We start from the raw sequence: 27,015 nt of genomic DNA on the forward strand, positions 1-27,015 counted from the left end.
ACCCGGCCGGCGGAGGAGGAGAGAGGAGAGGAGGCGGCTCTGGCAGCGCGCGGCGGCGGCGGCGGCGGCGGTGGAGGTAGCGGCAGCGGCGGCGCGGAGAGCTCGGACTGGGAGCCCAGAGCTCGGCAGGGCAGCGGGAGAGCAGCAGCCGCAGGAACTGCAGCTCTGCCAGCTCGGGCTGAGCCTNCCCCCCGCAGCCCTCCAGAGATGCTGGAGTCGGATTGCCCGTCACCCCTGGAGCTGAAGTCAGCCCCCAGCAAGAAGATGTGGATTAAGCTTCGATCTCTGTGAGTCCCTGGTCGGGAAACAGGGGGGAAGGGGCCGTAGGAGCTTGGAGTGTGTGTGCGGGGGGCGGGGAGGGGAACCTGGAGCCCGGCTGATAAATTCTCTTGGGCACACATATTGGCAGGTGCGAGGAAACACGGCCCTGACACGCGTGTCCAGGCCACATGTGCCAGGCATGTGCGGAGCAAGCCGGTTGGTTGGAGCAGGTTTGGGAGTTACAAAGCTAACGATATACCAGTGCCTGTGGACCCCCCGGGTGACACACGCAGCGCGAAGAGGCGGCACAGTATGTGCGGTGTGGCAGGGCTGCAGACCGGCAGCATTCAGGAGGTGCCAGGCTGACTCACACGTATCCATGTGCAGGGTTGTGCAGATGTGAGACACATCACATGCGTGTGCACGAGTGTCCGTGGGTCACAGAGCTGTGTTGTAGTGATTACACACAGCTGCAAATGTAGTGCGTGGGGATGCTTGTGCCAACCTGTGGGTCATATATAGGTTGGTTGGGATTGGTAGTTTCTGCCCTCTGCATCCCACAGGGAGTAGAGGTGAGGGTGCCCCATACTTGGGTTGCTCATTTTTCTTGGGGCCTAGAAACTCACTCTGCATATTAATGACCCACCTGGAATCTGGAGGAGGGGGTGGAGCCCCCACCTGGGAGCTGGAGGAGGGGGTGGCAGTGAAGAAAGGATGAGTGACAGGAGCCAGGTAATTGGCTTAATCAAAGCCTTTTTGTTTATATAGGATCTCCCGGGATCTCCAAGCACATTTTGGCATCATTTTTTATTGTTGCAGGATCAGGGCTTGTGGGGATGAATAAATGGGGAAAGGAAGGACTCAGGTGTCCCACACACCAGTCTCAGGGAGGAAAGGAACTTTTCTTCTTGCTCCTCAGAGGAGGAGTGGATTGGGTCAGAGACAAGCCATGCACCATATTTACTTCCCAGTCAGTTGCTATCGGGTAATAATCTGCGCAGTCTGTTGATTCTTAATCAGAGAACAAGGGAGGATGCCCCTTTCGCTGAGATGACTCCCTACAGCCACCAGGAAAGAGGCTGGATAGGAGAGGATGGATACTTGGTGATGAAATAGTAAGCATAACCTCTGAACCCCATTTTCCCCCCAGTCACCTTAGTAGTGAACACTGAGGCTTTCTATTTCTGGGTTCTGATAAAGTGAGAAATGGAGGAAGGGGATGGATGGATGCATATGGCTGTGTTCTTCAGATACTTCGCCTGTGGTGACAAGATGATGCTTTTATATTGGGTAGGTGGGTCTGATTTATACTCTCACTGCTTAGAGAGGCCTGAGGGAGAACTGAGGCACGGTGGGCAACAGAGCTTGGACTTCAAATGTGCTCCTCAGTCCCCCTCCTTTGCTGCCTCTGGCCAATGCAATTTGCCAGGTTCTATGAAGCGCAGCCTTGGAATGAGTTCTGGGATGAAGAAATGGAAAACTGGATTGAATTGATTTTTGTTGGGAGGAGCAGTAGGTGATTTTTGATAGAAAATGATGCTTTGCAAACGGTAACGAAGCTGAAGAGAGGGGCAGGTAAGAAAGTATTTGAATGGCAAAGTGGGGGCCTTAGGGTCTATAAATGGGGGAACTCAGTTTCTCAGGATGACTTCCCCATGGCACTGGTGGCTCACCATATACTCACCTTGCCTGCAGGTAGTGGGGCCCTGTAGAAGAGAGGGTTTTACCATCTTTCACACCTTTCTAACTAAAAGTCTTTCCTGAAAGCAAATTGCTGTCTCTGCCTTGATTGTGAGAAATGCTCAATGATGACAGAAGAGGATCACAGAAGGCATTGAAACCTGGAGGAGAGAGGAGAGTGGAGGCAGCTGACTCTCTAGAGTGTCCCAGCTGAGATGGCCTTACATGGTGGACAAGGATCGTTAACCTTAGTGATTAGATTATTCTGGTTTTCACTCACTTCAGCGATCCGGTCCTTAGGTCTATCAGGATGGCCTCCCCACAGCATAAATAGCTCATCCTATATGCACCTTGCCTCCATTCTAGCCAGCTATGTGTGCTAATTTAAAAGTACCATATCCCCATGATTAATCAACAGGAGTAAATTCTCAGTCTCCTTTTCTCAAAGCAGAGAAGGATCTTTTTTAAAAAAATATTTATTCTTAAGTTTTAGGTGGACACAGTATCTTTATTTTATATTTACGTGGTGCTGAGGATCGAACCCAGTGCCTCGTGCATGCTAGGTGAGCACACTACCTCTGAGCCACAACCCCTGCCCAGAGAAGGATCTTAATATCAAGGTAGATTCCAAATTGATGTCTTTCTGGATCTGGCATTGTTTGAATATTGGGGAGGTTTTGAAAAATCAGATGAAAGGAAATAAAAGGATTTATGGATTTTGCTGGCTAGGAGAATTTCCCTAACTTTCTGGGTCAGGTGGTTCCTAAAGAGGTGAGAAAGGAGGAATACCCTTAAATGGAAATATAGTCCTCCCTCCCTCATGGGCTAGGGAGGAAAAGGTTGTACAGTCTGGAAACAGGGGGTAGACATGATTATCTCAGGACTGGGTACTAAATGGAAACAAAGACAGATGGAATATCTAAATATCTATCTCTTTCTCTATATATATGTCTTGATTCCCTTACTCAACACATCCTACCCCCCCCCCACTTTAATTTCTAATCTAGGATATCTAGATTCCTTTCAGAGGGACCATGTCTGGTGTTTCTGCCTCTGGTTAAAAAACCCCCTCTAATATAATTGTGGAGGAAAATTTCTTTTTGGAAAGAATATCCAGGAATTTTTTTTTTCAACCCTAGGACCCTGTCAAGAGATAAATTCAGAATATGGAGCATATGAGCTGGAAAAAGTCTCTAACTATGGGATTTTACCTCTGGCTAGCCGGAAATTTTTCCTAACTAAGCAGACTCATAAACTGAGGCATGAGAGAGGCTAGAGAGAAAGTCTGGAAATGATGTTTTGGGCAGGAGGATTTTCAGCATCTCTAACCCTAAGATGAAGGATTTGACTGGATTGTCTATTGGTCCTCAAGACCAGAGGGCTTTGGAGAGTGTGTCGGGAGAGATCAATAGAGGTAGAAGGAGTTTCTGTGTCTTTTGTGAATCAAGAAAAACTATAAGCAGAGACTGGTTTGCTGCCTCAGCTCATTCATTCATCTAACAACTATTTGGTACTCTCCTGTGGGCCAGGTGGTATGCTTGATGCTGGGGTTACAGTGGTGGACAAATGGACATGGACCTTGTTCCCATGGAGCTTGGAATCTGGTTCAGCTCCATTCAGTGGTACGGAGAGTGAGGTAGGCACCCTCCTTTTGCTGTACCTACCCAAGAAGTAAAATTCTATCACTCTGGGTTTCTGCCTAATTTTTTCTTTTTGGGGGGAGTTATATACACATAGGAAAGGCACAGATATGAGTTCCCTCTCCCAGGATACTACAAGAGTCACTCTCATCCGTCTGCTCCAGTTTCTATTGGATTTTTATATTTTACAGATAGAACTGCCTCCTTCCTGTGGGACAGAATAGACATAATCCCTTTTTTTTTTTTTTCTGTCCCTGATTGATTCACACACAGATCTCTGAGGTCTAGGTTCAATGTCCTATGCTGTGGTTCAAGGTCATTACAGATGAGATTGGAGCAAGGACCCAGTTGGGGATTATTTTTGTTCGTCTTTTTTCATCAGAGTCTTCTCTGGTACCTTGAGCATGATAAGCACTCAATAAATAGTCTTAAAGTAAGGAATGAACAAATGAATTAATGATTATACATCTATATGCCATGGAACCCAGTTCTGCCTCTGATTCTGTGGTGTGTGTACCTCCATGCAGGAGGTAGGAAATAGAATGGAGGAAAGGGAGTTTCTTTTCTTTTTTCTTTCTTTCTCTCTCTCTCTCTCTCTTTTTTTTTTTGGAGAAAGGGTGATCCTTAAAAGGTAGGAGGGTTTGGGAGGACACAGCCTGGAACTGAAGGAATTACAGATAGGATACAAAAGCTATGGTATTTGGACTATGTGAATAATATACGTCAGGATGAATCTGTGAACGTCTGACATGTATACGTAAGTGTTTGGGTAAAGGTTGATGTGCATGCTGGAATCAGGGCTCCATGATGACGTCTCTGTTTTTGTGTTTCTAAATGGCATGTGGAATAGTAAATGGGTTTGGAAGGTATGTGCTTACCTGAGTATGTGAAATTGATTGCCCTAGGTATGAATGGGATGATTTATGTGTGTGTGTATATTAGGTAATGGGATAATATGTATGGGTGATCTTGTGCATGTATTTGTGACACACTCACCAAAAAAATAAGACTTTTTTTTTTTTTTTTTTTACAATCCTAGGGTAATTCAGAGGGCAGAACAAGGATGCTGAGGGCCTGGACTGGGGGCTTCATTGATTTACCCTTCCTTTTGTCTTCATTTTGTATATGCGCTGTGAAGTGGTCTTGTGTGGCTCTTACCAGTTTTGAAAATCATGCTGCTATCCTTCATTCTCTGTATGTAACTGTGGAGCTACTGTGAAGATTGCAGGGTAAACTGTGTTTCCCTGGACCTCTGGAGAAAAGGGAGCATCATTTCTCTCCGGTCTCAGTGGGATGATTTTTTGTGTGTGTGCCGTCCTCCCTGGATGAGTCCTACCTTCTTCACTTCCAGCCATGGCACAGGGAATCTCTTCTCCCTGGTTTTTATACCCCCTCACCCATCAGATGTCTCCTATCTTGATTCCCTCCATCTGCTTTATTTGAATGAGGATTGCGTGGCATCTCTGGAATAGTGGAGGGTGGAAAATTCCTGCAGTAAGGTGAAGGGGAGGTGCAGAGACAGGGTAAATCAAACTCAGACCAGAGGAAGAATTCCACACACCTCTGGTTGGAATAGGTGGGAATTAGGGAGGCAGGATGATGATAGGAGAAAAAGCAGTGAATATGTTAGGATCCTGGAGTTTGAGTTCATATTCCCACTCTGGTAATCACTAGCCGTGTGATCTTGAGGTCTCAGTTCTTCATTTGATATCATCCATACGAAAGTGACTTTTAAATGACAATGGCTTTCAGCATAGGAGAGCTTATGAAGAGGCAGGGGGAATAGGAATGAATAGGTGACTACTGGCTGGGATAGGGGAGAAAGATAAAGACTCAAGAGGAAGGAATATGAATTATCTAAGAAGTTCAAGTTCCTGTGTTGGAGACATGATTTGGAAGACTTTTGTTGACAAATGCTTACCTGGAAGGGGCGAGGGCAGGTATATGAGCTTAGGAAATAGAAGGTTGGGTGGTGATGAAGGAGGGCTATACCACAAAGAATATGGGCCATTGAGGTCCAAAAAAAAGAGAGGGACTCCTTGTCAACTTGTCCCGGTGGTCAAACTAGAAGTTGGTAGAGAAATTGCAGTTCTGAGACGTGGTGAGTGTGGGGGACCTTACATGGGTGTATTCTTCCCCAGTGGCTTTCATCTTAAGTCCTAGGCCTGGGGTAATGCCTTCAGGCATGCCACATCCTATTTTAGAGAACCTCTAAGAGTTTTTTTAGAAACTAAATATCCCTCTGCTTGTCCAGGAGCCCCAGGAGGCAGGTTGGAAAAAGACAGAGAGGAGATTCCACCTCTGAGGTTGCATTTATCTCACTTTTGCCCAGAGGAGGGTGAAAAGGAGGTTGGAGATGCAGTGAGACTGAAGCCAAGGTGACTCAGTTGGAGAGGCCTGGACACTTTCAGATCCTTCTCTAGATCCTTCCCTACCTGCTCCTGCCCAGGGCATTATTACTAAAACCCCTGAACTGAGCGGTTGTCTCTAGCTTTCCCTCTTTTATTTGGTCACCCCCCTGCTTCCCCACTGGGATAGAGGAAAACAAAACCTGGAAAGAAGTCTTGCCTGTCTTTTGAACCCATAAAGGAATCATGGAGGATTTGTCTTCGACTCCTCTGCTCTCTCCTTTCTTCTTTGACTCTTTCCTGCATCCTCTCCTCTGTCCCTTCCCTCCTTTGCCCCATATTTCTTTCCTAGGTTCCTTTGCTCTTTTCCTGTCTGCCTTCCTCTCCCTGTTCCTGTTCCCTTATATTTATCTTCTCACTCTTGCCTTCTCTCTGCTACTCCTCCTTATTTGGGCTAGGAACCAGAAAATCCCTGGGGCACCCTCCCCTCACCCAGATGTTATGGGATGAGCTGGCTGCGGGCACCCTTTGGAGCCTTCGTAGGAGTCCAGCCTCAACTTCTGTGTCTGCAGGCCTTTCTCCTGCCTTTTCAATGACCTCATCCTCCCAGCTCCTCGGGGAGGAAGCCAAGTAATTGCCTTTGAATCTCAAGGGGCTGATTTTCTCAGGTACGGAAGTTGAGTAGCTGTTTTCCAACTCTCTTCAGGACAGCGGCAGAGAAAGAGGGCCAAGACCAGGGCAGCAGGTGAGGTAGAGGTGAGACAACAGGGAGACTGGAGTTTGTTAGATAATGAGATTATCCCCTATGGGAGGAAGGCTAGATGGTCCAAGAGAACTGGGAGAGAATCCTAGGAAGGGGCATAGATGGAAACTGCAGGGCAAAGGCTCCTGAGCAGGGAAAAGGGGAAAACCTTTTTATCCACTCAATGCAGGGCTGTTCCCAGGGCCAGTGCTCTTGCCCCTCTGCCCTCATCCCCTAGTGCTGCAGCTGCTCCTGTCCCCCCAGCTCCTGCTGCATCTTGAGCTTACCCCTGTCTGAGAAGAAAATTTTGGGTTAGGATTTTATCTCAGCATCCCAGACCTGGCAGAGGTGTGTGTGGAGGGAGCTGTGTTGGGGTTTTGGGAGAGAGACAGGCTTGGTGGGGAAAAAGCCAGGGTGTATCCATGGAAAGACCTGGGGTTGGGGGCTGGGAGTTAGAAAGGGGGTGATTCAGGTTGTTGTTGGCTAGAACCTGGCTCTTAGGTCGGTTGATTTCATAGTTGCAATGAGAAGTCGGATTTGCAAATAATGATAGTGGCACTGCAGTGGGATGATTGGGCTGCCAGCTGGTATTGGCACAGTTTAGGTTGGGGAGGGAGCTTGGCCTGCTGGGGTGGGGGTGCTTGGTGATTCTCTGGCAGCAGGACCTGGAGACTAGGGCAGTTTCTTCCTTCATTTCTCTTCCTTGGCTTCCTGCTCCCCTGTTTATCAGCTCTTGCATATCTAGCTTGGCACCTTCTCCCTAGTTCTCTCCTTCATGCTCACCTTGTTTGGAAACTTCCTGGGGCCTGGGCTGAATGAGCACACATGCCAGCCCTGTTGCCAAGCTCTTGAAACCCTGACCATCTCTCTATAAGCAGGAGCTTTAGCTGTCCCAATGTGAAAGATAGAAGATAAAAGCCAGTCGCACTAGCCTTTGTCCTTCCCATTCTCTCCTCTTCTGCTCTTTGAAATGCCAACAAAGTTAGCTGTTGTTTTGATTGCAGCAAAATAGATTGGAGATAGACAGATATGCAGGAGAACTTCCTGAGAAATTCATGGAGGCCAGAATGTGACCTTTCTCTGACAAAGAAGAAAGTACCCTCCTCCTTTAATGCTTAAAGCTATGATTTGGGAGAAGCAATGAGTTAGTCAGAAAAAAACCTGGGAACCAAGGTCCAGGTTTCCTATGTCCCTAGTGTCTCCACTCCAGGCCTGAATTCTGAGAGTCCTAAAGGGTTACAGAGAAGGAAACGGATGCCAGAGATAGATGGAGGCAGTGCTGGGACCAGACTGAACTCCTGCTGGTGCACAATCTAGTGCCCCATCACACCTGCAGCCATCCCTTGCCAAGCTTCCAATTCTCTTTTCCTTCCCAGGCCACCTTCAGCATCTGTTAGGCTCCCTGGAAGCAGGGCATCTGCTGGAAACATCTGTTGGGATGTGGTTTGGAGGGCTGGTGGGGTGGTCCATGTGGAAGTGGTTAATGAGAATTAAATAGCATAGGGAGGGAGAGAGGTGGACAAGTGAGCCAGGGGAAGATTCTTCTGGACTGCCTCCTGGGAGCTCCTCTCCCATCTGCCTTCCTCTGACATTCTTGCCCACTCCTCCCAACACCGCTGCCTTCTCTCAAGGGCTGAAGCCCAAGGGAGAGGTGACTCCTTTGTGCACTGGGCTGGGAGCTAGGACACCTGGGTTATTATTAGTCCTGGCTAAGGCTCCAACTGTTTAGATTATTCCCTTCCTCATGTGATCGGAGCTGTGCTGGCTGTTGCTAGGAACACCTGTTAGAAACAGCTTCTGGGTAGAAGGCAGAGGGGGAGCTGCCTTCAGACACCAAGAGTGGAGCAGACTTCCCCCTCTTACCTCCCGTACTCTCTCCTGAAGCACCTTCCAGATCTTTCCTTCCCTCCCTGCTTTCTTAGTACCTCCTGCCCCTCAGATCTCACCTCTCTCCACTGCCTGGTTTCTGTGCTTCCCCAACTTATCTTCCAGTCTTTCCCCAGCCCTGCCCAATCCCTTCCCCGTCCCCTCCCCCTCCCAAGCCTAGAGATCTCTCACCACTGCTGCCATGTCAACCTGAGGCCTGCTGCCTCCCAGGATGGCACCCCAGCTCTGCCACCAGGGGGGCTATTTTTATCTCTGGAGCCACCCCCGCCACTCTGCCCAGCCAGCTGCCAGAATTGGGGCTGCTCCTATAGCAATGGGAAGCCAGGGGAGGGATGGGAATGCTTGAGCGATGAGGGCTGGTTGCTCTTAGCTCTGGAGCTCCATGCTCAGCGAAATCCCTGGCTTCTGCTTCCACGGCTTCCCTGGCTTCTGTGGAACATGAAGCTAGAGAGAAGCCCCGGATGTCTGGAGTGCCTGTGGCAAGGTGACTAGAACTTTTCCACCAGTAACCCAGCTACCACTTGGGGCCCAGATGGAAAGTTGGGTCCTAGGTATAAGGGTGGACACATGGGACTTTGTTTATGGAGGACTCTTGATAAATATTTGCTGGACTAAATAAAGGATTATATTAAATAATAATCCTTTGCATTCATGTATCACTTTATAGTTCCCAAAGTGTTCTCATACAGTATCTCATAGGGTCTTTGTGAGAATTCTGTGAAGTACATTTTATTTACCTGCGATAGGCGAGAAAGTTAGAGCTCAGAGTGACTTGCCCAGGTCACATATAGTGAGAAAGTCCAGGCAAATTCTCCTGACTTTAACTCATATCCTCTTCTTATTGAATTTAGATGATTTCTTTCAATTTCTGAGATTCTAGACCCTTGAGATGAGCAAGTTAGTCCCTTCACCAGACCACCCCAGGCCCTTACCCACTCCCTTCTGTGATGGGAGACAGTTTCCCATCCTTTGTTCCCTCTCCCAATTCCTGTTCCTCAGCATGGGTGGGGAAGCTGGGTGTGGGCAGGGGAGAGAGGCATTATGGTTGAACCCCTTTTTGTTTTTTTTAAGTGTATTTTTCTTTTAGTTGTAGATGGACACAATATCTTTATTTTTACTTATTTATTTTTATGTGGTGCTGAGGATCAAACCCAGGGCCTCGCGTGTGTGAGGCAAATGCTCTACCACTGAGCTACAACCCCAGCCCCTCCTTTTCGTTTTTAACCTAAATTTATGGACTAAAGGAAAATGGATTCTAGACCCTTTGCTGGTGTCCTCACATCTTTGTACTTCCTCCCAGGTGAGTGACAGTCTCCTTAGCCCAGATAGAGGTAGAGTGTGGGCATGTGGAATTATTTTCTCAAGGAAGAGGTAGTGGTTGACCAATAGCCCTTCTTATTAGGAGCAATAAATAATAATAGGCTAGAATGAATGACATAGCATGTGCAGTGTGTGTGAGAGAGTGATGGTAAGCAGTCATTTGTCCAACCAACTTAGGTATTATTGAGCAAGAGAGCAGAAGAATGGGCAGGATATTCTTGACAAAGCCTTTTTTTTTCTTTTTCTTTTTGGTACTAGGGATTGAAGCCAGAGGGACTTAACTAACCACTGAGCCACATCCCCACCCCTTTTTTTTTTTAAAAAAATATTTATTTATTTATTTATGTTTTTAGTGGACACAACGTCTTTATTTTATTTTTAAGTAGTGCTGAGGATCGAACCCAGTGCACCGCGCATGCCAGGCAAGTGCACTACCGCTTGAGCCACGTCCCCAGCGCCCCCAGCCCTTTTAAAAATATTTTATTTAGAAACAGTGTCTTGGTAAGTTGCTGCCTAGTCTAAGAAATTCCACCTTTCAAAAGGAGGATTGAAGTTAGTATATAGCAGGCCCTGGAGTGAGGCCACTTGGGAGAGAGAGGAGCTGGCTTGACTTGGAGGTGGCTGGTGTTTCAGGCTGAGTGTAACTGGCTCTCACCTGCCCCAATTCCCTTGGCCACCTCTCCAAGCAAGCATGTCCGGGGAATAGGCTAAATGACTTGTCCCTCATAACCTGAGTGACAGTTCTGTGTCTCTGACACTGAGTCCAGTCCCTTTTCTCTGGAAACCCATCAGCTTGTGGTGGATGTGGGGAGGGTGGAGGTGATGGGGCCCAGAGAGAACAAGATGGACAGAGTAGGTTTCCTTTCTTCCACAATCTGCAGAAGCCCTCTTCATATGGCCATCAGTAGTTCATTAAGAAAACCACAGGAGGTCTTTGACCTCCATGGCTCTTGTTGCTGTTGAAGTCCACTTCCACTCCAAACTTCATGTATTTATAATCCTTCAAGACTTTGGCATAGTGACAAGTTATTTTAATTTCTTTCTGCTTTTGCTAGGGACGAGGGAGAAGACTTCCTGTCATAAAATCCAAGCTCTTGGCCTGTTCCTTCCCTTTTCCCTTTCTCCCGCCATGCTCATCTGCAAGAGCCCGCTTGCTCGTTTCCAACCACTCCCAGCCTTAGACCCCAGATTAAGGACACTGTAGGTGCCAGGAACTCTTCACTGCAAGCCTTCCTCTTCACCCACGCCCTCTCCTTCTTAGCCCCGCCCAACCCCTCAGCTGACCAATCGCGGCCCCAGTGTTCTTGTATTGGTGATGTCATCTCACAGCCAATCGGGAGGCGGCTGGGGCTGTGTGCGCACATCCACTCCGCGCTGCAGAGGCCGGTTCTTGCCTTCTCTGCCCGAGTGAGAGCGAAGTGTAGAGGTGGAAGGAGAGGGTTTTGGTCTCCAGGCTTCTTCTGGGTGACTCTTTTGGTCCCTCCTGGGCCATCTCATTACTTCTCTACCTTTGCGCTGGGTTGATCTCTCTCAGTTAAAGTTCACCACTTTCCCATTATCTCCATTTTACAGATGAGAAAATTGGGGCTGGGAGTGTTAATTTGTCCAGTCTCTTGGTTTTTATGAACAGGACCTCCTGACATTCATTCACTTCATTCCTTCCCTCCCTATGAAACCTTGTCTCAGGATCACCTGGCTCCAAGTTTCAGCAAGCCTCACCCCTAGAGTTTCTAATTCTCTCTGGGAAGTTCATTCTCCTGTCTTGCTTCTCTTCTTTCAGGTGGGTTAGAACTCATTTTGAAGAATGGTCCCAGAAAAAGACCCTGAGAGGGAGCTGAATCTGCTTAGCCCCTCTAGGGGGCTTTATCAGGGCTCCTTCCCCTTCCACTCCAGACTTCTTTGTGACAGATTCAGGATAGTTCCTGTATCCTAAAGCCTCTTGCTAACCCCTTCTTCCCAAACAGGAGCCCCACCTCCTCAGAACAAGGGGCTGGACTGTGCTATTTCTGTCCTTTCTGGGATTCTTCTGACAACAGATTCTTGTTTTCAGTCTGATTCAGATGTGAAACTTTTCCCGCGGCCTCTCACCCAGTTCCTGTAAAGCTGAGTCTCTGCTTCTTCACTCAGTTCTTCCTCTAGTTGGGCCCCCTCTACTCCCCATCCCCTAAAGTGTTTTCTGGTCAGTCGTTGAGTTCTGTTCCACCTGAAGGAGGAACTTGGAGGCTCAAGAGGGAGTTGTACCCTCGTGGGGGCCCTGGGTCCCAGGGGTCAGCATTTTGATACACTAAAGTAGGAAATTTCGATTCCATGGCAAACCCTGTACCTGTTCAGAGGAGCCATCTCCAGGGTCCCATCCTCAGGTAGGTACTGGGGATGAGAGGGGAGGGGAGGGGAGGAGGAAAGAACAAGCTGTTTGTAGGTCCACCAGTTATAGTTTGGTGGAGGGGAGGGGCCAAGACCTGAGAGTCCCCGTATGAGTTGTGTGTCTGTGTGCACCAACTTCTCCACCTTTTACTCCATCTACCTGACTTCCCCTTAGTCTCCTCCCATTTCCATTTCTTTCCTTTTATATCACTGCCTCCTGGCTATGGCAGGTGACTTAGCAGGGTTTCCTCCTCTTTCTCTCTTTCCTGATCCTCAGCGGTCTGGGGACCTCACATCCCCTTGAAGTTTCTTCCTTTTGTCTTAAGAACCCAAACTGGAAACATAATTCTTCCTCTGACTCCCAGTCCTCTGGCTGGAGGCTGACTTGTCCTAAGCTCCCTACTTACAGTGGGTGATCTTTTCAGAATGGTGGGTGCTGGAAGTAGTGGCAGAGGGCGTTGGAAATCCCCAGAACATCAGCCTTGTGGTGATCCAAAGAAATGAGCTGGTGGGGGCTGGGGAAGCTGGGCTTTTCTGAGGTGTTGGGGTTTTTACTGCCAGGAGTCTTCTCTTCCAGCTGGCTGCCTAGAGATAGAGAGGCTGGGCTTCCAGGGGTGAGGATCTGAGGCTTTTTGCGTCATACAGGGACCAAAGGTAAAGGAAAAAAAAAAGTGGTGGTTGGGAATCAGGGGTAGGGATGGAGGTGGGAGGACTATTGGGAAGCTTTCTGTTTTCCTTGTGGCCGAATGAGAACTAGACAGTGCTGAGTATCTTGTTCTACAGGGAAGGAGACCAGTCCCTGCCAGATTCTCTGAGGCCTGAACCAGAGGGTTGAATTAAAACCGATGAGGGTGGGAAGAAGGACTTCCCGCAGGATAGTGAGGTGAGGGCTTTGGGTAGGTTTAGGAAGATCCTAACTCTGAAGGATTTTGGATAAGTGAAGCCCTGCTGACCGGAACGCTTATGTGTGTGTGTGTGTATGTGTGTGTGTGTGACTTCAGGAGGGTGCAGTCAACACCTGGATCTTTTCAGCTGCCTGAGTGCAGATCTCTTCTTGGACTCCTCCCTTGTCAAATTTATTCTTTAATTTTCCTTCCCTCCCTACCTCCTTCCTTCTGGTGTCTGGATCGTGTTTGATTCAGATTTCAACAGAAGCTGTTCGTGAGCTCCTGGATGGGATCTAGAGGCGAGGGAAGGAGGAACTTGGGGAGCAGTGTGTTGAAAGTCAACCTGCAGTTTCATTCTTCTCGCCAGGCTTCCCATTAGAGTTTCAGAAACTGTGGCTCAGGGAGTTCCATGGTGAGCTCTGGGAGATGGCCTCACATCTGATTAATCTGTCCCCTTCCCCTGATATTTATTTGTTGAGCTGTCACTAAGCACATATTATGTGCTTTGAGTATGGCAACCAAGAGAAATCAGTCACGGTCAGTGTCATCCAGAGACTCACCTCCCATTGTCCCACCTACAAGAACACTTAAGGTCAACTGGCTGAGGCTGGAGAAGTTGTGGTGAAATGCTCTTCACATCTGTCCAAGCTAAGTACATAATTGACTTGCTTTGCCCTTCATGGTGTGGGGACAGAGGCAGGTCTTTAAGTGTGAGTTGGAGGCCTTGCCAACCTGAGATTGATTAATTGTGTGGCCTTCATAAGGTGCTTGAGAGAAACAAATGAGTCTTTTAATCATAAAGGAGAGATCATAGTCATTATCCTCTTCTGTGTCTTCTGTTAGGGGGCTTCCTAATTATCTACCTCCATCCAAACTCAACTCTCTCTTCTCTACTGGACTTGGGGGAGAGCAGGCAAGTTCTTTGTGGGTTTGAAGGGAGTGTGGGGGGAGCCTCACAGGGCCAGTAGGATGCTGGTCACTTAATTTCTATTCAAATCAGATTTATGGAGACCTTTTGCATGTGCCAGGTCCTTTACATATATTATTTTGTTTAATCCTCTTAATAGCCTTATGAGGCTGCTTCATTATCATTTTCACCTTTTTACAGATGAGGAAATTTATGCCCTAAAGAAAGTTCTTGAACTCTAGAGTATATTGGAATCATCTGGAGTATTAGTTAGAAATGCATATCCCTGGATGATCCCCTCACATCCTGGTTCAGCAGGTGCACAGTGAGGTCTAGAATCTAAGTTTTAACATGTCCCCAAGGTAATTCCACAGGGAGTCTCTAGGCTACATTTTAATAAATACTGATTAAGAGTTAGAGACTTGCCCAAGGGCTCACAGCAGGAAGTGACAGCTTTGAACCTGGGGTTCCAGCCTCCAGCTTGCTGCTTGGGTGCCCTGGGCCAAAGCAGCCTCCTGAGTCCAGGGTTTTGCATTGAAAACAGGGCTAGCAATTCCTTCCCTCCTCTCTCCCTCATAGGCCCATTGTGAGGATAAAATGAGATAATGTAGGAGAAAGCTCTTTTTAAAATGTAGAGCTGGCAGCATTGTTAGTGATTATGCAAATACATGCAAATGAGCACCCGCGGGCGTGGCTGTTCACTTGGGAGCCTGTGCTGGGAGGTGTGTTTCCAGAGGTGGATTGAGAAAGGAACCGGGAAAACTTTGGTGGTGGGCCTTGACCCCTGGGGACAGAGTTTTTGATTGTTGAAAGCTGAGGGACCTACAAGATTAAAGTAGAGGGAATCTGGGGGATAGATGGAACCATAGCCCAGAGAAGAGGGCTTTCTTTCATTCTGGAGAGTATGTCCCCAGATTCCAGGGTCCCTGGCCACCGGGACTGACCAGGAGAGGGAAGCCCTGGATTATGCCTGGGTCCTCAGGGTCCCTCTTTGTTCTGTGATCCCTGGTGTGTTTTGAAGATACAAGGGCCTGTGGCTCCTTTCTGGCTCATTTGCCTGGGAAAGCCTTGGTGAGGTCTATCTAGCCTCTCTGTCCATTCCTCCTGATGAAGCTGAGCTGGGGCTGAGCCTTGCTAAAGCCGCCCTCCCTCTTGTTAGACACCCGGCTGTCCCCACATGGAAACGGTCTGCAGGCCGGCCGCCAAAGCAGCACCCTCCAGCTCCTTCACCCTCCCCGTTTGCTGCCTTTCCTTCTGTCCCCTTTGCTCTTAGGCCGGCAAGGATGGCCAGGACTGCCAGGCCTGTAATACTTGCTGGTGCTGGCTATTTTGGGCACCCCTATTCCAGAGCTGCAGAGACCCCAGGATTCTAGAGCCGCTTCTGTTCAGGAATGCCATTGTTCAGCCCTCCCGCGGCATCCCTGGGAACTGATGCTAATTTCAGCCTCTGGTCCCTGACTCATTCTCTTTCCCTGACTCATGGGTGACCTTGGGTTTCTGAAGCCCCCTCTCAGTGGGGAATTGTAAGGGCTGTGATCTTACCCTGGTGTGGGCTTTTGGTGGGGCAGGGCGGGTTTTGGAGAAGAGGGAGGAAAGAGTGTTTAGTCACTTTTTAAAAATCACCATTTAGAATCAGAGAGCTTCATTTGCTTTGTGACAGCCTGGGCTGGACTTGCCAGACTTCTAAGAAGCCCCTCAGTTAATCACTGACCCCCAGAACTCCTAAGTGCAAAATGTGATTGTCCCTTTAGGGAAAGCATCCAGGATGTGAGATCCCTGGCCTCAACTCACCACTTTTGCCCTGAATGAAGCTTAGACCGGTCACAGGCAGGGAGAGGATGGGGACAGTAACTGCCAGAGCTGATGCATGACCGGGGAGGCAGGGGTTAACCCAGCCTTGTCCGGGTTGATGGATTCTGGAATCATAATCCATTAGCTCTGCCTGCGTGGAGTGAGGCCAGGCGAAAGCATTCAGATTGGTCTTTGTTTTCTGTGCCTTTGCCATCCCTGCCAGGGACAGAGGGGCTGTGGACATGTTCCCCCCTTCCTGCCTTGACCAAGAGACATTGAAAGAATTCTGGGGGCTGTTTTGGTTCCTGTGGATCCTCAGACCTTTCTCCTGGGTGACATAACTCTAGGTTATTCAAATGATGACACAAATCATTCCCAAAACATCACCCCAGAGGCTTGTTCCTGGCTAATTCTGCGGGACCCCGGCAATTTAAAGAAGAGTTTGCAGGAAACAGAGATCAGATGGTGGATGGGAATGGTAGAGTCAGGAGAGCCTGGGATGAAACTTTGGGGTAAACCTACTTCAGGCAGTAGCCATAACTCCAGAAGAAAAAATTAGCTGTTGTTATCATTGATGATAGAATTATTAACAACTTATAGAAGACTGAAGCTCTTTCAATAAAAGCTGTCCTATTAAAGAGTTTCATGACAAGGTAGCAATGTCTGAGCAGAATAATTGTCCCCATACCCTCTTGCAGGTTACGCTACATGGTGAAGCAGTTGGAGAATGGAGAGGTAAACATCGAGGAGCTGAAGAAGAACCTGGAGTACACAGCTTCTCTGCTGGAGGCCGTCTATATCGATGAGACTCGGTGAGCGAGACCTGCGCTAGCAGCTAGGCACACGTGTTTCAGAGACAGGGAGTAACAAAGTAGGAAAAAGGCCAGGTGGTGGCGCACACCTGAAATCCCAGCGGCTGGGGAGGCTGAGACAGGAGGACTGAGAGTTCAAAGCCAGCCTCACCAACTTAGTGAGAACCTAAGAAACCCAGTGAGACCCTGTCTCTAAATAAAATATAAAAAAGGGCTGGGGATGTGGCTCAGTGGTTAAGTGCCCCTGGGTTCAATCCCTGGTACCCCCCAAAAAAAAAAATGCAGAGCAAAGACAGAGTCTGAGAGAGGGGAGGCAAATAGAAAGAACTCTTGAGAGAGATAAAGAGCCAGAGGAAGAGACGGATGCAGAGATAGAGGCAAAAGATAACCAAGAGGGGGCTCAGGGTGTAACTCAGTGGTAGAGCACTTGCCTGGCATTTATGGGAAAGAGAGAGAAAGAGGAGAGTTCATCCAACCTTAAACTTCCCAATGCGGAGTACTTCTCTAGACCTGTGCTGCCCGCATAGGAGCCGCTGATTCTGGGTGGCTCTTGAGCTCTTGAAATGCTGCAGGGATGATTGAGATCCACATGTAAGTTACATGCTGGTTTTTCAGAGTCTTGGAAGAAAGCTTGTAAAACACGTCCTTCATACATTTTCTATGGATTCACATTAAGTGATATTATTTTAAAGGTATTAATTAGCTCAAATCCAATTTTTCATTAAAACAAATTTCACCGTTTTCTTTTTACCCTGTTAATGCAGCTACTAGAAAATTAAAAACTTCATCTATGCAGCCTGCAGTTTGTTTCTTTGGGCTGTGCTGCTCTGTCTGTGGCATCCCTTGGCAGATGGCATTCCACGGCCTGCTTGGATACTCCTGTGGTTGGGACGCTTACTACCTCATATAGTGAGCCGTTTCCCTGCTGGGGATGCCAGACAGTGAGACCGAAATAAAAAGATGTAGCAAAAGAAAGGACCGGGTGGGCAGAGATGGAGTGAGCTGGCATGTTACTAAGCGTGGCGTGTGGCTGGGTGCAGGGTCTGTAGCTGTGGCAGCACCTGCTGTCTCTCCTCTATGACTCCCCTCTGGGCTGCAGGCAAATCTTGGACACAGAGGATGAGCTGCAGGAGCTGCGGTCCGATGCTGTGCCTTCCGAGGTGCGGGACTGGCTGGCTTCCACTTTCACCCAGCAGACCCGAGCCAAAGGTCGCCGAGCAGAGGAGAAGCCCAAGTTCCGGAGCATCGTGCATGCTGTGCAGGCCGGGATCTTCGTGGAGCGGTGAGGTTTGCCCACACCCAGCCTCCCTTTGCCTCTAGCTCTGCCCCTCTTTCCCCACTGTCCTGGTCTTTTATGAGCCCACCAGCCCTGAGACCCCACATGCTCGTGGCTCGTCCCCAGGGCTCCACCTGGCCAGGTCCCTACTGCCTGGACTTACAGCAGTTTCTCCCTGTTCTGTCTTTTCACTGTTCTTTCTTAGGATGTTCCGGAGAACATACACCTCCGTGGGTCCCACCTACTCCACTGCAGTCCACAACTGTCTCAAGGTGATCCTTGGGTTTTGGGGAGAGAGAAGATTAGGGGTTGGAATAGCCATGGGACTTCCAGACTCTCTTTATGATGTGATTTTTACCTCCCCTTTTATGTTTCCATAGTCCTCAAGTCAATTTTTGCCTACCCCAGAGGCAAATGCTTGCCTTTTCCCCTCTTCCATACTGAGAGATTTAAGGGAAGAAAGAGGTCCCTTTACCACCTCTTTGTTTTCCTGCTTCCCAGTTCTTTGTAATCTTGGTGAAGTCCTCCTTGAAGTCTAACTTCAAGCTGTTGCTGCAAGGAAACTCCCCAAAGGGAGCTTCTCTGCCTAGTTCATTGTTTCTCCACAGAACCTGGACCTCTGGTGCTTTGATGTCTTTTCCTTGAACCGGGCAGCAGATGACCATGCCCTGAGGACCATTGTGTTTGAGTTGCTGACTCGACATAACCTCATCAGTCGCTTCAAGGTTGGCCAGCATTCTGCCTCAGTCTCCAGGCAGGAGTCTCCACTCCTCTTATTCCTGTTCCGAAAGAGTCTCAGGACTAGACTCCACAGGCTCCCTCTTTCAGTCTCAGTGCCAGGGCAGCCTCCCTTGCTGGCCTTGGCTGTAGTCCCAGCCTCTGACCTTCCTGATTGCTTCCCTAGGGGGATTTCAGGTCTGTACCTGTCTGGCCTGGGATTTTGCTCCCCTCTCCGCAAATCTGGGCGCTGCTCACCTCCCTTTCAGCTCCTGTCTGTGACTCTGGGGGCCTAGAGTGCAGATGCTGTCAGCCAGTGTCCTTTGGGACTAGAGTCTCCTTTTTTTCCTGGGCAGGGAGAGGGACACATTTGGTTACCCCTTCCCTTGACCCCCAGCTCCGGCCTCTGCAGCGAGGGCTTTTGTGGAGGGGACCAGCTCTTGACAGGGCTGGTGGGGTGCGTGGGCAGGAGGGGTCTCCAGGTCCTGCACTGGGGGGGAGCAAAGACCAGGAGGCAGCACTTCCACATGGAAACACCACACTGGAAGTGGGGGTGAGGGTTGAAGAGTCGCTGTGGGGGTTCCTGGCAGCTCCTGGGTGCACGGTGGAGGTTAGAGGCAGAGGGAGAGGCCAGTGTTCCCAGACAGCGCCATAGAGAGGCGCAGTCCAGGGAGTTCAGGCGGAGGGTCCCCTCCTAGCCAGGCTCTGGAAGGCCACTGCGGCCATCCTCGCCCCGCTCACTGTAACAGACCACAGTCCTCGCATCCCCGTGAGCCTCCCCTTGACTCTCCCGTCCTCCCCTCCCAACAATTCCCAAGACAGTTTCCAAACTTTCCCGTGGTGCTCAGCTGAGTCGTTCTTCCGCATTTCCTGCCGCCTGTCCTGCGGCTTCATGATTTTCCCTCCAGTCCTGCTGTCCCCGTCCCAGCTCTGCACTGGTCACAGACATATACATCAGCCACCAGTTTCCCCCAACTCTGCCTCTCTACCTGGAAGGGGCACCAGGCTGGGTTTGGCCCACCTCATCTGCGAGCTCGAGGCAGTCAGTGTGTGTGAGCGTGTGTGTGTGTGTGTGTGTGTGTGTGTGTGTGTGTGAGTGTGTGGGGTGTGGCACACACAGGCTTTTTGTTTGCTGGGCAGAGCCTCCGTCTTGAGCTCCACATTCTCTTCCCGGGCACCCAGCCCCTCCTTGCTCCTCTCTTTCCCTTCCCTTCCCTCCAGGGATGTCATGGCAACGCAAAAGCAAGGGCAGTTGTCATGGCAACAGTCCTTTAAAATTCCCTGAATTTGGGGCACAGCCCTCCAGGGGTAGGGGAGGGGGATGCGGGGTCTGACTAGTGGCATGTCTTCTGTCTCTGCACTTTAGAGCTCATCTCTATAGAAGCTTCCCAAAGTGCGGAACCTTGGTCCCTTCCCAGCCTAGGACAGGTGAAGACATCAGCTCCGCCCTCTGGGAGCCTTGAGCCTTTTGAAGGAGGCAGAGACACCCAGGGCATATATAGAGACAGGGCTAGACATGTGGATGTGTGTGCAGTGGGACCGTTGGGTGGATGGCAGTGAGTGTACTAGGGAGGGGTCAGGAAAGGCTTCTCTGAGCAGAGGGTGACCCACATCTGCAGGATGGGTGGGTCCTCTCTCCATCAACTTCTTTCCCCTGCTTCTGAGCCTTTTCCTGTGGTTCTGGATTTGGGAATGGGGCTATGTGGTTGGAAGGTAGGAGGGAAGCTTTCTTTCTTTTTCTTACAAATCTCCAAGGAAATAACAATAATTATAGCTACTCTTTAGAGAGCACGTTCTAAGTGCCTTGTACTTATCTCATTAAATTCCAGGTAGGTGGTATTATCTTCGTTCTGCAGTTAAGTATCCAAGGCACAGGGAGGCACAGTGACTTGCCCAAGGTCGTGACTTGCCCAAGGTCACACAGCCAGCAGACGATAGAGCTAGGATGTGAGCCCAGGTTCAGCTGGCTGTCACCCCTGTTCTCTCCCTAGGTCACACTGTCTTCTAAAGGACGGTGGACTTGCTCGTTGCTGCCATTCCTGCAGATCCTGATATTTCTCCATGTTCTCCCTCCTACCATAGATCCCCACTGTGTTTTTGATGAGTTTCCTGGAGGCCTTGGAGACAGGCTATGGGAAATACAAGAACCCTTACCACAACCAGATCCATGCAGCCGACGTCACCCAGACGGTGCACTGCTTCCTGCTCCGCACAGGGATGGTGGTAGGTGCCCGGAGAGCGCTTTCCCATAGCTCAGGGTCACTGTGTCAGCGTTGGGAGTCTAGGTCATCCTCCGCTCCATTTCCCCCTTTCTGCTTCTTCCTTCTTTGGCATCCCAAAGCCTTTACAGAGTCAAATTGGATGAGCTCACTCTAGAGAATTCCCAGAGATACCAGAATTTCACAGGCAGTGCTTGGGGACAGTGCGCCGGGATGCCTTAGGACTGTCACAGGCTGGGGTGGAGGAGGGTCCTTGGCCATGCCGGGAGCTAAGGTACCTGGATGCATTCGCCTAAGAGCTGGCCATGAAGACTGGAAGACGACCTAGTGGGGAGCGTCCCTCATGCTGACTCTTTCCCCCAGCACTGCCTGTCGGAGATCGAGGTCTTGGCCATCGTCTTCGCCGCAGCCATTCACGACTATGAGCACACGGGCACCACCAACAGTTTCCACATCCAGACCAAGTGAGGGGCCGGGTGGGGGAGGGGAGGCTGCCAGGGCCCCCCTCCTCGAGGACCAGACAGGACGACCCTGGCTCTTTGCAGGTCAGAATGCGCCATCCTGTACAATGACCGCTCTGTGCTGGAGAATCACCACATCAGCTCTGTCTTCCGCCTGATGCAGGACGACGAGATGAACATTTTCATCAACCTCACCAAGGATGAGTTTGTGTGAGCAGAAGCCAGCCCTTGGCCTCCTCAGAGACCCCTCAGCCCAGCCGTCTTCTCCCACCTGTGGGACTTCCTGTGCGGCAGGACTGGGAGGGCCCATCACCTGTCTTTTTCTCTCCATGCAGAGAGCTGCGGGCCCTGGTCATTGAGATGGTGTTGGCCACAGACATGTCCTGTCATTTCCAGCAAGTGAAGACCATGAAGACGGCCTTGCAGCAGCTGGAGAGGTGGCGCGGGCTGGGGAGCGGCTGGTGCCAGGCCAGAGGGAGGGGCATGTGAATCGGGGTGTGTGCTGGGAAGTTGGTGTGCTGGGTCTTTAGCTGGGTGTGGAGACTGCAGGCTCCAGACATCTTCCTGAGTGTATCCCTGTGTGAGAGCGAGTGTGGCACGTCTGACCGTGGCCCTGGGTTTGCGGGCAGCTGGTCACCTGACCTGCTGGAGGGCACTTGGCCCGGAGTCCAAGATGGGTCTCCCTTGTAGCCCGAGGATGGGCTTCCTCCACAGTGTTGGGAAACTCGCTCAACTCTTACGGATCCAGCGTCCTCATCGATGAAATGGCAAAAATGATACACTTCTCGCCACATCCGCTTGCCACTAGCTCCTGCTCTAATAGGGCCACTGGGAGAGTCGTGTGAGGTTAAGAAAAAAACCAAAAAACCCCAAACAGGACAAACCAAATGCTATAATTACATCTAGTGCTGCTTAGACATGGGGCGTATCTAAATGTAAAAGAGAACAGAATATGTTTGTGTGTGCCCTGAACGTGTGTGCCTATCTCTGTGTACGCTCTGTGTGGGAGAGTGTACAGTGTCACGGCGGGTCATTGTTGAAGGTACTATAATAATAATGATTATCACTATAAATAACATCAACTGAGCATTTATTATGTGCCAGACACTCTTCTCCATACTTATTTGTTGTATGTCATTTAATTCTTAGAACAACTCAACATGTGGTAGAGTTATTTTCATTTTAGAATGGAAGAAAATGAAATATGGAAATTTTAAGTAACTGGCTCCGTGGCACACAGCTAGTGTGCTGTGGGTTTGGGGGATTCAAACCCAGGCCCTTAGATTCTAGGAGCCTGGCTTCCCACTCCCAACCTGTGCTGCTACCTGTATGCATATAGGTGTGTGTGTGTGTGTGTGTGTGTGTGTGTGCAGCTCAGAAGGTGTTTGGAGTTATGTGAAAGGATTTGTTTGAATGGGTCTGGGAGAGGGCATGGGATTGGCAATGGCCCAGGTTTCCTTTCCCTAAAAGTTCAGTTTCTTTTTCCTTGACACCTGCCCCACCCAGGATTGACAAGTCCAAGGCCCTGTCTCTTCTGCTCCATGCTGCTGACATCAGCCATCCTACCAAGCAGTGGTCAGTCCACAGCCGTTGGACCAAAGCCCTCATGGAAGAATTCTTCCGCCAGGTAGAGTGGCATCTTTGGCCACCCTCTGCCCATGGGGGCCTTCTCGTGGCTTTCATTCCGCAAGTTCCCTACTCCTGCTCCAGATGGTTCAGCCACCTTTTGCTGCTGACCTCATCCCGAATCTGGGGTATAAACTCCTCCATCCTCACAGCTTCATGGTGGTTGCCGCAGTTCCGTTCCCTTGCACATCAGTCACTTCCAGGTCCCAGGCACAGAAACTCCCCTGCCCTCCTAAAGCCCCTGCCGTCCCAGCTGCACACCAGTCTGGTGGGGCTGAGGCACTCTCTCCAAGCTTCCCCACCTGTCCTGTTCCTGCAGGGAGACAAGGAGGCAGAGCTGGGCCTGCCCTTTTCACCACTCTGCGATCGCACGTCCACTCTGGTGGCGCAGTCTCAGATCGGTGAGTGCCTTGCTACAGGAAAGGGGGTGTAACAGCAAGGGTCAAGGGTGCTGTGTGGGCCTGGGCCAAGATTTCTTCAAGTCCCTAAATACCCCCGAACCAATCCTCCTGCAGAGGCAGGGCTGCTTCTGCGCTCCAGCATGGGGTTCTGCCATGGGAGGCCAGGGGCCGCAATGGCAGGAGTAGTTCTCTGGGCTCACAAAGACATCATCCCAAAGTCTGTCCCCGCTGGGAAGGTTCCAGCCCCTGGTTACCTCCCCACTCTGTTCCACCTACAGCTGGGGGTCATGGCCGTGTCAGCTGTGTCCTCTGCCCCGGTCCTCTGTCCAGGTAGGACTCCTCTGTTGTCCTGCCTGCAGGTTTCATTGACTTCATTGTGGAGCCCACGTTCTCTGTGCTGACCGATGTGGCAGAGAAGAGTGTCCAGCCCCTGGTGGATGACGACTCCAAGTCTAAAAACCAGCCCAGGTGAGGGGGGCTGGAGTAAGCAGGTCTCCTGGTTCCGGGGGAGGAACGTTCGATGTGCGGAGGACCAATTCCTGGGGACGGGGTCCAGCCATGGCAGGGCCGTGGGGAGGAGCACACTCCAAGCTTGGAGCCCGTCTGCCTCTTGTCATGCCGCGGGGGTAGACGATGGGACTAGGGCCTGGGACGCACCCTGCACCTTGCCACATTTTTGTTTCTTCCTTTTGTGGTCTTTACTGCTTTCCCAGTAGTCTTTGTTTCCAAAGAGAAGGCGTGGAGAGGGAGGGGTGACACTGGGGGGTGAGGGACAGGGACTTGCAGCGGGCCTAGTAGAGGGAAAGAGGACCTGGATCCCTAGGCCTCCTCTGGGCCACCCGTCTCCTCTGCTCCGCTCTGAGGGCTGTGAAGGTGGTACTGGAGTGGCTTGTTCTAACTTCCGGATCTGGGGTGGGGTCCTGTTCCCAGCTTCCAGTGGCGCCAGCCTTCTCTAGACGTGGAGGTGGGAGACCCCAACCCTGACGTGGTCAGCTTCCGTGCCACCTGGACCAAGTACATTCAGGAGAACAAACAGAAGTGGAAGGAACGGGCAGCAAGTGGTGGGTGGCCTTGCGTGTGGGGGTGAGCCTGTCTGGTGGCGGAGAGAGCAGCAGCCGGCCTGGGCTCTCATAAGCCCTGGGGCAACTCTGACCCCCTGGAGTTGGGAAAGGAGCCAGTTAGACTAAAGTTAGGTCACAGGAAAGGTTGACTATCTGAGTGGCCTGGGTTGTTCTAGAATGGATGTGTGCCTCTGTAGATCTGGGTGACTGGGTGGCTCTGGCTCTTCCTTGTGGGGTGGGAGCTGTGGGTTTTGGCAAGGCTAGAGAGGATCTTCCAAGGATGATGGGTAGAGGGGAGCTCGGCTGGGAGGAGGCAGAGCAGTGGGTGAGAATTCCCTATTTTTTTTTTTTTTTTAATTTTCTCCTTCACAGTTTTTTTCTTGGGGAAAAAATACTTCTTGGTCTAAACTCGGCTTCCTTTGCACCCCTCTGCAGGCATCACCAACCAGATGTCCATTGATGAGCTGTCCCCCTGTGAAGAAGAGACCCCGTCCTCCCCTGCAGAAGATGAACACAACCAGAATGGGAATCTGGACTAGCCCCGGCTGGCCCAGGTGAGCTGGTGGTGGAGGCAGGGAGTCGCATCAACACGGCCTCTTGGATGGGTCATTTATGGGCACCAGGGGATGTGAGGTTCTCCTGTCCCCAGTTCAGGCAATAAAGTGGAGGAGGTGAAGGCACAGGGCAAAGGGGTAGGAGATGGGAAATACTTCCACCCTCTTTGGTCCCACAGACCCTGCAGGAAGGAAGGGCAGAACTGTGCAGGGTGGCACCTGCACCAGGCTTTGTGAGGGTTAGGGACAGCACACCCACTGGGGTACGGGCTTGGTGAGGTCAGGTGAGCCCAGCTCATACCCTCGGCTGGCTCGCTTCTGAAGGGCATTTTTGTACAACTGTACTTGGGACCAGTGGGGATCCGGCAGGACCTGGAGAAGCAGGTTGGGCTGGAGATGAAGGCAAAGACCAGAGCACTGAAGCTTCTCCCTCTTTCCCCAGGTCCTCACCGAGTCTGAAGTGTTTGATGTCATTAGCACCATCCATCGGGACTGGCTCCCCCATCTGCTCCCAGGGAGCATGGAGGTCATGGAAGAGACAACCCACCAGAAGGCCAAATGCCAGAGATTGTGGGGTTGGGGGAAGGGCCCCTCCCCATCTGACACCCTCTGAGGTGCACTTTAATTTCCCAGCAGCAAGACTGGGGAACTTCAGGCTCCCAGTGGTCACTGTGCCCATCCCCCTGCCTCTGGGCTCCCCTCATGGCCGGATGGCTACCTGGAAGAGGGGAGCTTCCTGGAGGCTTCCCAGGGCCTAGAGGGGAGGGTCAGAGATGCCAGCCCCCTGGGCCCTCCCCTATCCTTTTTGCCTCCAAGTTTCTAAGCAATACATTTCGGGGGTTCCCTCAGTCCCCCACCCCAGATCTTAGCTGGCAGGTCTGGGTTCCCCTTCTCCTCCCTTGGGAAGGGCTGGAATAGGAATAAAAGGGGGTTTTCAAAGCCCTGTGTGCAGGAAGGGGAGGGGGTTCCTTCAGGGCATGGTCCCTTTTTTGGACAGGGGTGGGGTGGGATCCTTTTGACCCCACACTTGCACTGCTTCGGCCCCATCTCTTGCCTGACTCCCTGTGATTCTCTCTCTCTCTCTCATGCCCAGATGGTGACTAGGGGAAGAGAGGAACCGTGGGGGCCAAGGTCTGAGGGGAGGCCTGTCCTGAGGGCCTCGAGAGCTGGGGGCTTGTTACCTGCCCTGGCCAAGTCTTGAGCCCTTTGCCTCCTTCCTGTCCCCAGGGCTAGGAGGCTCCCATCCGACCAATGTCTGTAAAGTGCTTTGAGGTCTCCACAGCAAAGCACCTTCAGGGTGTATTTTATGAGCACAGGCAGGAGAGACCAGCTGGGTTGGGGTTCAGGGCGTGTGGGGAGGGTGAGCTATAATCCAATAATCCTGCATTACTAACAGAGAGGGTCCCTCCCCTCCCTCCATCTTCCAGAACTGGCTCAGCCGCAGGCACCAGAAGACCCCTTCCCTGGGACCTTGGTGGGCAGAAGGCAGACAGTGGGGGTGGGGGTGGGGTCAGGGCCACTGCTGTCATAACCTCTGGGGAGAGCCCAGCCAGGCCCGGTGCCCCTTCCTCTCCTCAGGCTCCTCTCCCCCCCACCTGGCCCCAGGAAAGGCCAAAGTCCAGGTGACTGGCTCCTCCTTTCTTGTAGATACCACTCATGCATTTGTACAGTGGACCCTGTTCTTGTGAAGTCCATATTCATGGTCTCTCAGACCTGCCACCCTGAAACTTGCCCTTCCCACCCCACCCTGAGTGGGGAGAGACGCATGTGACTCACCCCTGCCCTTGGTCTCCCTGGCCCCTGCTATAGCCAGAGATCAATAAAGAAGGGAGACTGGGCCTGGCTGTGTTTGTGTTCACTGGGTGGAAGTTGGTGGAGCTTTGTCATGTGCTGGATGGGATGCTGGTGGGGTGCTCCCCCTGAGCGTGAGCTGAGGGACACCCAGAGCTGAGGTCTCGTCAGAGGCACAGGAGGGGCCTTCAGAGTGCAGCTTATATCTCCCAAACTGTGCCCTTTTTCCCTCTCCACAACACTGCTGCTTCAGCAAGGAGGGCAAAAGAA

The 27,015-nt window shown here is 50.9% G+C and overlaps 1 protein-coding gene across 2 annotated transcripts; it reads left to right on the forward strand.

The window, feature by feature from the left end:
• On the forward strand, positions 1-26,792 carry Pde1b (phosphodiesterase 1B). Of its 2 annotated transcripts, none has more exons than XM_048802854.1 (15): positions 1-287; positions 16,526-16,639; positions 17,739-17,921; positions 18,121-18,187; positions 18,524-18,640; positions 20,715-20,855; positions 21,215-21,315; positions 21,397-21,522; positions 21,648-21,749; positions 22,819-22,939; positions 23,258-23,339; positions 23,699-23,807; positions 24,270-24,400; positions 24,836-24,954; positions 25,397-26,792. In XM_048802854.1, the coding sequence occupies exons 1-14, from the start codon at positions 208-210 to the stop codon at positions 24,937-24,939; spliced, it is 1,578 nt and encodes a 525-aa protein (XP_048658811.1). In that variant the 5' UTR covers positions 1-207; the 3' UTR covers positions 24,940-24,954; positions 25,397-26,792. The 2 variants fall into 2 exon arrangements, with proteins under 2 accessions (XP_048658811.1, XP_015349062.1); XM_015493576.2 differs by lacking the exon at positions 1-287 and adding an exon at positions 11,937-12,238.
• The last annotated feature ends 223 nt before the right edge of the window (positions 26,793-27,015 follow it).

Source organism: Marmota marmota, unplaced genomic scaffold (genome assembly GCF_001458135.2).
Source record: "Marmota marmota marmota unplaced genomic scaffold, marMar, whole genome shotgun sequence".
Taxonomy (NCBI): Eukaryota; Metazoa; Chordata; class Mammalia; order Rodentia; family Sciuridae; genus Marmota; species Marmota marmota.

Bases quoted from the DNA above. Each gene is read 5' to 3' on its own strand.
- Pde1b (XM_048802854.1), top strand. From the start codon at position 208: ATGCTGGAGTCGGATTGCCCGTCACCCCTGGAGCTGAAGTCAGCCCCC. The intron at 18,188-18,523 runs GTGATCCTTGGG...GTTTCTCCACAG, and splicing joins CAGTCCACAACTGTCTCAAG to AACCTGGACCTCTGGTGCTT. The intron at 20,856-21,214 runs GTAGGTGCCCGG...TCTTTCCCCCAG, and splicing joins TGCTCCGCACAGGGATGGTG to CACTGCCTGTCGGAGATCGA.